The sequence below is a fragment of the Hyperolius riggenbachi genome, chromosome 2, assembly GCF_040937935.1.
Source record: "Hyperolius riggenbachi isolate aHypRig1 chromosome 2, aHypRig1.pri, whole genome shotgun sequence".
NCBI lineage: Eukaryota > Metazoa > Chordata > Amphibia > Anura > Hyperoliidae > Hyperolius > Hyperolius riggenbachi.
In genome coordinates this window covers 302,715,653-302,728,060 of record NC_090647.1, presented here as the reverse complement: position 1 = coordinate 302,728,060, position 12,408 = coordinate 302,715,653, and the positions used below count along the sequence as shown (strand labels likewise).

Genomic DNA, 12,408 nt, shown 5'->3' with positions numbered 1-12,408 from the left:
ACTTATATTTTTTTCATGGTTAGAAACAATATTTTCAGATTTTATTACATGAAGAAACAATAAATGAAGATTATTCACAATATTATACAATTACAACGATTATACATATATTATTGTTTTTTACCAAGCCTAATTATAAGTTTCACTTTTAAAACAGGGAAGATTATCATTTTCACAATTTGCAATGTCATATACATTATTAAATGTTTTTTAATTTGTAAAACATTATTGTAAATGAAAAACACAATATTTTTATAACTGCTAATGCCGCTTATCGTTTACACTGCGAGCCCTTTTTTCCTCGATGCCCTTTTTGCATGGATGAGGTAAACAAAAACAATAGTCAACTTAGCATTTACTAGAAAGTAGCAAGAGGCAAAGTCAGCCGGTCTGTCTGTAAAAATAAAGTCTGCAAGGATAAAGGCAAAAGGTGCTGAGATTCATACGCACTCATGAGCCCAGGTCTTATGTTTAAGCCTATGGTTAGAGTGTGAAACATTTTATAAAATTGTATTCAAATATCCACCATTCTTTTTCAGATTTGAAATTTTTACTAATGTGACCAAAAGTATAATGCAAATGGATAGCACTCCTGTGCTAATAGTTGCTGATGTGCCAGGGTCTGTGGGTCGGAAAGCACATAGGACCCAATCTTCTGAAACATCGCTGTATGCTATTGCAGTATGTCTAAGTATCTTTGAATAAACAAAAGACCATAACTACATTTTGATGGAGCTAGTCTTTATTTATATTTAACAGACAAGCCCAAAGCATAAGGAACCTGAAAACTACCAAAATCTAAGGGAATACTTCCAATCTGGCAAAGAACAGCAGACATTTGAATATAAATGTTTCACACTCTAACCAAAGGCTTCTACATAAGACCTGGGCTCATGAGTATGTATGAATCTTAAAACCATTTGCCTGATGAAGAAACATAACATTTCAAAAGCTTGCAATAAACCATGTACAGTTTGTAATTAAAGGTATAACCTGAATCAATGTTTGCTGGTTTGATGTCCACACACACAGAGTATCACTTGCAGCATTATGAAAGTGGGGAGAGAGTTTGGAGAAGGGGGGAGGCATGTTGATAAATACAATTCACACAGAGAAGAAAGTGAGTGCACTCCTACGCCTGATAACCTAGACCCATATAATCACAGTGCTGTAACATCCGGATGAAGCATAGATTTGTAGTAGGACAGCATCCAGGAGCAGCTACACTGTATCTTCTTGTAAAACTAACAAACTTTATTCCAAATCCATAATCCCTGTAAAGAAAACCAATCATAATGAAAACCATCTACATACGAAAACATTTCAGCATATATGATTAACACTTACGCCATTGGATGGGTGTGAAGTCCAGCCCAATTCTGCTTGTGACTCCTTGGAATCCAGCAGAATAACTGAAATAAAAACAAATGGGTAGAGATGATGTCATATTGGAAACTAATTATTGTAACTGCTATACAACAAACAGTTTTGATTAACCACTTCAGCCTTCAGTCGTTTTCACTTTATGCATCCGAGCAATTTTCACCTCCCATTCATTAGCCTATAACTTTATCACTACTTATCACAATTAACTGATCTATATCTTGTTTTTTCCACCGCCAATTAGGCTTTCTTTGGGGGGTACATTTTGCTAAGAGCCACTTTACTGTAAATGCATTTTAACAGGAAGAATAAGAAAAAAACGGAAAAAAATCATTATTTCTTAGTTTTCAGCCATTATAGTTTTAAAATAATACATGCCTCCATAATTAAAACTCATGTATTGTATTTGCCCATATATCCCGGTTATTACACCGTTAAAATTATGTCCCTATCACAATGTATGGCAACAATATTTTATTTGGAACAAAAGGTGCATTTTTTCCGTTTTGCATCTATTACTATTTACAAGTTTAAAATAAAAAAAATGTAGAAATATTTCATCTTTACATTGATATTTAAAAAGTTTAGACCCTTAGGTAAATATTTACATGTTTTTTTTTTATTGTAATTTTTTTTTTTTTATTAAACATTTTATTTGGGTATTTTTGAGAGGGTGGGATGTAAGCCATAGTTTTATAATGTAAATGTGTCTTGAGTTTTATTTTTTTCACTTGTAGTTGTAGTTTTACTTTTTGGCCACAAGATGGTAGCCATGAGTTTGTTTACATGACGTCACTCTAAGCGTAACATATGCTTAGAGCGACGTATGGGGGACGTTACAGCCAGAAAAAGCACAGCTTCCGAGAGAAGCTGTCGCTTTTTCAGCGGGGGAGAGCAATCAGTGATCGGGCACCATAGCCCGATTTACTGATTGCCAGGCTAACGAACCGCGGCCGGGAGCGAGCGCGCGGACGTGCACATGGCCTCCTGGGCGTAGCTACTACGTCCAGGAGGCCAAAGTAGTTAAAGAGACTCTGAAGTCTCAAGAAAAAAATCTTTTTATTTAAAAAATGTGTTTAATGTGTTTAATTGCCCCCCAAACCCTGGGGGACAATCCGGGCAGCGCTTCCGTGAGAGGCAGAGCTATGAGTCACAGCTCTGCCTCACAGCGCATCTATCAGCCCGGATCACCTCCTCTCCCCGCCCCTCTCAGTCTTGCTTCACTGAGAGGGGCGGGGAGAGGCGGAGATACGCGGCTGATTGAGGCGTAAGGAGGCAGAGCTGCGGCTCATTGCTCTGCCTCCTATAGCAGCAAAATCCATGACCAAGAAAGAAGTGGATTTTGCGGGGGAGAGGGAGGTTGGAGTAAGGGGGGATTTAGATGGATTACAGTGGCGGGAATGCGGCGGTTTAGGTAGGGCTAGCATATTAAACACATTTTTTTAATAAAAAGATGGTTTTTTTGAGACTTCAGTGTCTCTTTAAGAATACAGACTTTTCCTGTACATCACTCTAATTGATAGTCTCTGATTACAGTATTTAACTGACTTTGTTTTCAAAGATATATATGTAACACAAGTTTACTACTGCCTAGTAGTGTTATCCTGAATTACTGTTGAGTTTGAAATGGATTGGAGTTTAGAACTTTGGCTCAATGATAGCAGCTTCCTAAGCAGGACTAGGCCCGCTGTATTATTCAACATGGGTATTTTTCTTCCACTCCCGACAGTTGAATCGATGCAAATTCTTGCCTTTGAGAAGATTTTCAACAACGGTGTGCTTATATATATATATATATATATATATATATATATATATATATGTATATATATATATATTTTTTTTTTTTTCCTCTACAGTATATGGTCAGATAATACCTACTTGCAATTTTCTTTTAGACAACCATCCAACATGTCTATGACTACTGTTAAAGCATTTGGTCATTATGTGCTTTCAGAACAACATGTGCAATGCATCCCACTCTATGAAATATGTTGCATTACATATTCATTTTATATAATTTTAATATAACAGAAAGATATTAAACTTTAGACATAGGCAGCCACAGTTAAAAGAAAACTCTTTGAAGGGTTATTGGCTTAGGCATTAAATGTCAATAATGTTTGGCATTTATACCAATTTTTTATTTTCAGCTGAAGTTATAAACTATCTTTTAGCCAGCTGGTAGACTCTACTGACCTATTAAAGTGTACGAGAGATAACGGTGCTGGAGACTTGGGCGCAGGACACAGCCGGTATATGGCTGATCCTGCTGCTGCACAAGTCCCAGCCGTATTAAATACTATTTCCCCTCCAGGCCACCATGGATAGTGGGGAATGACATAATTTGGCTTCCAGCAATTGCTGGAAGCCGAATTATTATGTTTTAAAAGTAACTTCAGCTTCGTCTTGTGATGGCGCTGAAGTTGCTCCCTGTGCCTGCTATAGCCGTAATTCCTATTACGGCCTATGGTGGCGCCGGCTGCGCCCAAATCTCTGGTTTGGTTTGGTCTGGTTTCAGCCTGTTCGCTATTAAAATGCACCTGGAGATAATAGGATACAGTGCCACCTACAAAGAAAATTAGATTGTTTGTTTCACATATCCCCCGACACATAGGCCAGCCACTGAGTCAACACCAAAGCAAGTCTCATTCATGGGTCCCTATGCCCATAGTAGTGTTTATGCTAGAATTATTCCTATACCATTAAGATGTACTAGTATTGGATCAATTGTATGTCCTGATGGCACAGTGTATTGAACTGCTTGTGTATCTTTGCTCCCCATTATTGGCTGTTTTGCACTATGTGCAGCACTATGGAAGATGTTAGCACCATATACCGTATATACTCGCATATAAGCCAACCCGCATATAAGCCGACCCCCCAACTTTTCCCTGAAAAAACAGGGAAAAATGATTGACCCCCATATAAGCCGGGGGTAGGAAATGCTGGATTGGTGCAGCCCCCAGTGTGTCCCAATATAGCTAGTATAGTGCCCAGTACAGGTAGGTAGTGTCCAGTATAGCTAGTATAGTGCCCAGTATAGCTAGTAAAGTGCCCAGTATAGCCAGTATAGTGCCCAGTATAGCGCCCAGTATGGCTAGGTAGTGCCTCAGTTTAGCTAGTATAGTGCCAAGTTTAGCTAGTATAGTGCCCCAGTATGGCTAGTAAAGTGCCCAGTTTAGTTAGTATAGTGCCCAGTTTAGCCAGTATAGTGCCCAGTTTAGCTAGTATAGTGCCCAGTTTAGCTAGTATAGTGCCCAGTTTAGCCAGTATAGTGCCCAGTTTAGCCAGTATAGTGCCCAGTTTAGCCAGTATAGTGCCCAGTTTAGCTAGTATAGTGCCCCAGTATGGCTAGTAAAGTGCCCAGTTTAGCCAGTATAGTGCCCAGTTTAGCTAGTATAGTGCCCCAGTATGGCTAGTAAAGTGCCCAGTTTAGCCAGTATAGTGCCCAGTTTAGCCAGTATAGTGCCCAGTTTAGCTAGTATAGTGCCCCAGTATGGCTAGTAAAGTTTCCAGTTTAGCCAGTATAGTGCCCAGTTTAGCCAGTATAGTGCCCAGTTTAGCTAGTATAGTGCCCCAGTATGGCTAGTAAAGTGCCCAGTTTAGCCAGTATAGTGCCCAGTTTAGCTAGTATAGTGCCCAGTTTAGCCAGTATAGTGCCCAGTTTAGCTAGTATAGTGCCCAGTTTAGCTAGTTAAGTGCCCAGTTTAGCCAGTATAGTGCCCAGTTTAGCTAGTATAATGCCCAGTTTAGCCAGTATAGTGCCCAGTTTAGCCAGTATAGTGCCCAGCATAGGTGGGTAGTGCTCCCCCCCGCTCCCCCCCCCCCGCCCCCCCCACGGCCGCCGCTGCTATTACCTTCTTAGACAGCGGCCGCTTCCTAATCCGCGTTCCTCTTCTTTCTCAGAGTGTATCACAGCAGCGCGCCGGGCGCTGCTGCTGTGACGATGCAGGGGGCAGGAAAGAGCGCGGCTCCCTATAGCGGCGATCGCGGATTAGGAAGCGGCCGCTGCCTAAGCAGGTAATAGCAGCGGCGGCCGCGGGGGGAGCGGGGAGGGGGGGGGGGGAGCGGGGTGCGGACCACCCGACCACCCACCACCCACCACTAGACCACCAGGGAAGACTCGCATACAAGCCGACCCCCCAACTTTTGACCCCCTTTTTGGTAAATTTGTTATTTTTGGTAAATTTGGCGGCCATTGACTTTAGTGTAAAATGGGAACGCATTTTTTTTTTTATAAATTCAAGTTAAATGCGAACGGAAAACTGCCCAACAGCCCAAGTTCTCTGGGAACTGTCCACCGGCGAACTGCTCAGACCATCTTTATTCATGGCCACTGCAGGTGAAAGACTGCTTTGGTCTCATCATCCAGTGTCCTCTAGTATCTTGTATCAGAAAATATTTTTACACAAAATATGTGTAACTTTCCCTTTAAACTTCAATCTATAATAATTAGATGCTTTTGGAACTAAAGGTGTGCTTTCTTTCAAATATCATATTCCTGGATTTTAAACAAGCCCCACCAAGCAGTTATCTATCTGAAGGAAGCATATGTAAAATTAAAATTTAAAATTCATTTTTAGATTTGTTTTGGTGAGTGCAGCGCTGCGTATAGGATGTGTATTATCTAACAGAGAAATTATTAGCCATAAAATATTCTAAACACAGCCTTCAAGATCACAGGCTATTTTGCACCTCAGTGCTTGCAAATGACACCTCACTAAGCATACTGTTCAGAATTCATGTTATTCCCGCTGCAAAGATAATACAAAAAATATATACAACATCTCCTTTTATTGCACTAATGAGATATGGATTGTTTGCTTAGCTGCCGTCTTGCTATGCCTCATCCTGACAGAAGAACCATGTAAGTTCTAAGTAAGCAATAAAGCAGGAGGGATGCTCCCTGTGTGCACAGGATGGTTTCAGTCAATGCATCTGTGGAAGAAAAAGCCTTTCAAAGGATACACAGTTTCATCCATTATTAAGGTCAGGCTCAGTGTCTGCTGCAAAAAGACTAATAAGAACCGAGTACTGTAATATACAAACTCCTTAAGCCTTGCCCAGAGTCTGCCTGTTTTTCAAGAGTTTGACTCTCTTGTCAAAGAAACAAGATATACTGTATATTTTTTTCCTTTTATACATACTAAATGTATAAGCTCTAAAGTGGACTTTTTGATGTCTCTGAAGGCTTCACACAATGGAAAAATACTCAGAGGAAGATAGTGGTAGGGGGTTGCCATCTTAGGCTTTGTCTGTCTTAGTGTTTTTTTCTTCTCTTTAACTCTTTTCTATGATTTTCTGGAAACGCTATCACATATTTTCAGGCATCCCTTCTAAAAGTATTTTAACTATATTTCCTATGCCTGCATAACTGTTATTATAAACTGTATTTACATGGATGAAATCCATATATGATGGCTATCTGTATATAAGAAAGCAAGTGTTATAATATTGTCATTGCAAGGAGTGAATGATAAAGGGCAAAATGAATCAGAGCAATGGATTAGAAATGATTTATTTAAAGCAATCCTAAAGTCCCTTTCTCCAAAATCCTGCTGTTGCGAAACTTAGATTATGAAACACTTATTGCACCTAAACAAATAACCTTTCTAACAGGAATACAAGAATATTGTACATTTCCTAGGTTGTATTATAGCTCAAAATAGGATATGATAAAAGTAAATGCCACAAAAAATTAAAAAATGAGGTCAGGTTGGTTATCTCACTACATGCAAAATGGGCTTATAGGATTAGTGTGTAATTAACTGGTTATGCAAGGTTTTGAGGAGGGGGTCAACGGGAGAACACTGTAAGACAAAATAATGGTATAAAATGCAGAATTGTTATCTACCCAGAAATGTTTCTAGTGAACCTGAAGGAAACTTGGGCAACATAAGATGAGCACGTAATGGCAAAATACATAAAAAGGCTACATTCAGGGAAAACCACTTGACAAAATTATTTTTCTCTCTAGCGCTAAACCAACAAGAATGGCTGCTAAGAGTACACGGAGGAAGTCCATCTGTGTAAGGAAAGAACCTCGTCTTTGGCTTCTCAAGTCTACCCTTGGTCAATATAATGGATGGCTTCACTAACCAACAGCAAACCTCAGCTGACTTAATTCAGTTCCAGCTTATCTCTAAAGCTACTGAAATGTATACACCAAAGGTAGCCTCTGATTGTATACTCAATCATCTTATGAGTAGTCTATATTTTTCAAGTTTGCTTCAGTAACACCGTAATAAAAAATTCCTCTTAAGAAAAGTAAAATACAAACACGTGACCTTGTAAGTGAAGGTTATGCGTACCTAGAATAAACATTTACCTTGCACAAAGAAATGTTATTTTAAAAATCTACCTTTCAGTTTAAGGCCTCTTTTAGGCTTGGTTCACATCGAGCCTAAATAGCTTACGTTCCGCTCAGATGAGCAGAATGCAGCAGCGGAAGCAATGCTTTCCCGATGGGAGAGTGCACATTGCTACGTCCCGCTACGTTCCGCTCCCTGCGTTCCACTCATTGGAGCGGACGTTCCCGACCTGCACAATCCTTCCGCTCTGCTTCACGGAGCGGAACGCAGCGCAGGAGCGGATGCGTGCTGCAATGTGAACCGAGCCTTACACTATTTCCTAAAAAACTGATGCATTTTAACTTTCCATAGCGGTGCATTGTGAAAATGCTTTCAGTTAAAATGTATATAGTGTGAACTGAGCCATAGGGAAACATGGACATTACTTTGAAAATCAGTTTCAAGGCTGTTTTTACTTTTGATACCCACCAGAGCTGTCAACATTTTTTTTTCTTGTACATTTTTTTTAAACATACAAGCATTAAAATGGCTTGCGTACATCAGAAATATTTGAAATTTAAATTAACCATGCTATGGTCTACTTTTCTCCAGATTCAATTGCCACTGAATTAAAGCTTTAAAAAGGGGAAACCTTGCTGTCTTTTTCAAGCACTGTCCAGGTCTAAACATCTACTATGGAACCTTTTGCAGTACTTCATTCAGAATGTGTGTGGAGCAAGAGGGCAACTCTCAGAACCTGATAATGAACTGTATGGGTTGTTAAAGAAAACCTGAACTGAAAATTAAAAGTCAAAATAAGCATACAAAAGTCATACTTACCTCCTGTGTAGTCTACTCCTCAATCTCTTTCTCCTCTCCCGTGTCCTGATTGTCTACTGTGATCAAGGGAATTCTCCGTCCTCCATTTTAAAAATGGCCATTACCCCATAACAGATTTCTGGTCAGTACACTGTTAAACTGTAACATCGTCCACTTGAGCCATAGGGAAGCATGGACATTACCGGGCACATCAGTTGTCCTCTCAGCTATAACTGACAGCAACTGATATATAACTGACAGCAACTGATATATTTCAGTTCTGACAAAATGTTGTCAGAACTGGAGGGGATCATTGTCAGAAGAAAATAGTGAGCTTCTGAGAGGAACTGATGGCAAGGTAAATATTTAATTTTCATTTGAAATTACCTCATGTGTTTATTTTAAATCATTTTACTCAGTACAGGTTCCCTTTAAGGCTCAAACACCCTCCTCTGGAGTAGCTATATTATGACCTAAACATACAATATCTTAATCCAACTTCTACTGTAGCCTACAGGCTTGATGCAATAGGTTGCACCCACATCACATTTACTCTACAGTGTGAAGTTGAACACATCTATCAAAATAGGAACTTTGGGTATTGCTTCAATGTCCAGGTTGTATGTGATGTCAACTTCACCCTTGGTTTGCTGTTCTTTTGTTTTAGGTAAAAAAAAAAAAAAAAGTAGTAGACCTTTCACTATTTATTTGATTTATGTGATCAAAATATAGAAGTGTTCTTTACCATCTCCAGGGCTGGATTTCTGGCAAGGCCAAATAGGCCATGGCCTAGGGCACCAGAAATTTAGGGGCGGCTCAGTGAGGGGCAGTAAAGCTGTTCTATGGAGCCATCCCTATCTACAAGGACAGCTTTAACCTTTTAACTCTCTGTCCTGTACTTTTGTCATCCCTGTAAGACCTGTAAGCTCTGTCCTGCAGGTACTCATCAGCTTAACTCTCATGGTGACACAATGGGTCCATCATTAAAGAGATGGCAAACATAACATAAAAGTTCTTAAGGAAAACATAACTTACCGATACGCATATTACTAAAATAGTTATTGTCTGTGGCATCCAATGATGGAGAGTAAGGAGAATTCTCATTGGGACACACAGAGATAACAACCATACAGACGGTATAGTTGGCCTTGGGCGGTAAAAAGTACAAATCCGGCCCTGACCATCTCTAAAACATAAATATATTCATGCTAGACAAACGTGTCCAATCCATATTGTATGGTGAATTGCCAGCTTGAAAATATTATTTTATATCACGCATTTGTAGTTATGAAATGTAAACCTTGCTCATAGGCAATATCTGCCTAGGTTTTTTTAGCTAATCTTTAAACTACCTTCATATATATTACATAGGTATAATCATGTAATGAAACAAATAATCCATTACCTGACAACTGATTAATCAAATAAACAAACAAACAAAGCAATATATACTATATTAATTATAGAAAAAAACTAATGAACACTTTGCCCTGTTGCTTTTTAGAGGCTTGCAGTTTGACCTTACATAGTTTGCAGAGAAGATGCCTTTATGTTTTAGTCTATATTGTTCTTACTTTGTAGTGGACTTGACTAAGGTTATCTAGGCCTTTTTTTGCTCCTCTGCCCTCTGTATAGCTCAAGGAACTCTTTAGAGGCTGCACACAGCCAGGCCAATGACAGGACAGGGATTTGAGAGATTGTTTACCTGTTAATAAGAAATGCTTGGGAGCCTTGACCTCACAGATGGCTTAATAATATGTAGGCCAGCAAAAGTCATGGACCACATTGTAGCCTATTGTGTGCTGCAAAATCTGGTACTTCAATGTAAGGTGTTAAAGGTATCTGAACTTTCCTGAACTACCAGGCCCTAAACCAGTGGACATGCATTCAGCTTTAAGGCCTGTTTCCACTACACACAGATTGGATGCCGAATGGATGCAGAAAAACTGTCTCCAATGAATGCCTATGGGCCTGTTTCCACTAAACGCAATATTTCTGATGCATATTTTACCATAAGCATTCATTGGAGTCAGTTTTTCTGCATCTATTCTGCATCCAATCTGCATGTAGTGGAAAGAGCCCTAAGTGGAATAGCCACGCCAAGGGCACTCCAGCCAGTGGCATAGGACAGTGAGGATTCACATTATCCAGGATATTTTCAAAAAAATGCATTTTTAGTTTGAGTGTACAAATAAATGTGAGCTGGCATGAGTGCCCTTTACAAATGTAGCCACAGTGCAACTCATAGAGGAATGGAACATAACAAAGGCCACCAAATCCAACCTTTATATTGACCCATTATCAAGAACCTTCAAACATAATAGCAGGAAAGGCATTTCAGAAATAGCTATGTCAGTGGGCTAAGTGAGCTCCAGTTAGGTTTATAGTTTTTCAAGCTGCAAAATGACTGGGCCTTCTAAACCTTCAGTTATTTTTCAGGTTCCAAAAGGGAACAGTGTCATTGTTCTTAATTTATTAGAATCTGAATCACATTTTTATTTGGCCAAGTTAGTTTACACTTAGCACAGAATTTGACTTTGCAGGGGTTGATGAGTGTGAGCCTCTTTAATTATTTCCTTAGTTCTGGGGCATTTTACTGTTACATGATAAATGCACTGCTGTATTGTATATAGTCATTGAAAGCCTGCTTTATGCAGGACTTACAATAGTCTTCTGAACAGCCATGCAAGATAGGCAGAAATGTTAATTAATCACTTGTTATATTAAATTTGAGTTCATTTATATCCAATTGTCATTCATGCATTTGTTTATGAAGATAATTAGTTGCTAATTAGAGCAAACATTTTCTCATGACTTTTTATTGTTAGGGAATGATACATTAACTCAAATTCCTGAAGTCATTAAATCCTAAAAGGAAAAGAAAGTTAAAAAAAAGGATAATTGTGAGTGTCCAAGAGGCTTTATGTGTTTTTCTATAGACAGTTGTTCATCTAAGTTCAGCACCTTGGAGAGTGCTTAATCCTGAGAAGCTTATGCATTATTTTTCTTGTCCAGTTGTCACATAAAGTTAGGTTGGAAAATTAGTTATCACAGTGAAATCAATAGATTGACCTTCCACTATAATCATTACTAGCAGGTTTAATTTACTGCAAATGTAAATTTGCAGGGACACCTTAAAAATATTGCATTTAGACATTCAAATACAGCTGCATCTTTTTTGTAAACTTTATATATCAGTGCTGCATGGCTCATTTTTAAATTCAGTGCTATTAAAATTATTTTTACTTTTTCTATCTTCAGCCACTCCTGATTTTCCACACATGATGGAAGATTGAAAATACGTTTACTTGCATTAAAACTTCAGCAAACAACTGAGTGAAAGGTACACTAAAAACTTTTTTCACTGACACCCTAAAAAAGGTCTGTAACTTGACACACCTAGTTACCACATTCTTTTCAAGTGCTCAATCAGTTTAGCTAAGGCAGAGGGAAATTCATACCTTACACAAAGGTTCAACGTATTCCTAATTGCTTAGAATATTTTAATACCCAACTGAAAAAACACCTTTTTATGCTCATTAACTTGAAAAAAAATGTAATTTTGTAACATCAGTCCTGTTATTCATACATCCCTACTACCTGTCATAGCCTTTTTCTGCAGCTTCTCTGCAGCATCATACATCTCTTCCTGTCCTTGTATCATTCACTGGAGTCGGAATGTGCATCAAGGAACTAATATAATATGTTTATTCCAAATAATTTTCTAGAGGCAGTTTGCATTACTAGTATATTCCTGAAGCTAGAGTTATATTACACTGCCAGAGTTAACTGCCACTGAGTTAACACTGCCAGAAAGGGGGGAGGGCCAAATAATTTTTATATATACCGCCATCTCTTTTTCTTGAAATATGTTTAATTATTGCAGTTTACAAATATCATACATTTAATAACT

At 38.7% G+C, this 12,408-nt stretch overlaps 1 protein-coding gene across 2 annotated transcripts in view; it reads right to left on the bottom strand.

Moving 5' to 3' along the window:
- Positions 1 to 12,408, bottom strand: part of EPHA10 (EPH receptor A10) — a 766,354-nt gene that overhangs the window by 685,170 nt on the left and 68,776 nt on the right. For both annotated transcript variants that reach the window (XM_068269039.1, XM_068269040.1), the window contains exon 2: positions 1,348 to 1,412. In XM_068269039.1, the coding sequence (XP_068125140.1) occupies positions 1,348 to 1,412 (65 nt within the window). The remainder of the gene's footprint in view (positions 1 to 1,347; positions 1,413 to 12,408) is intronic.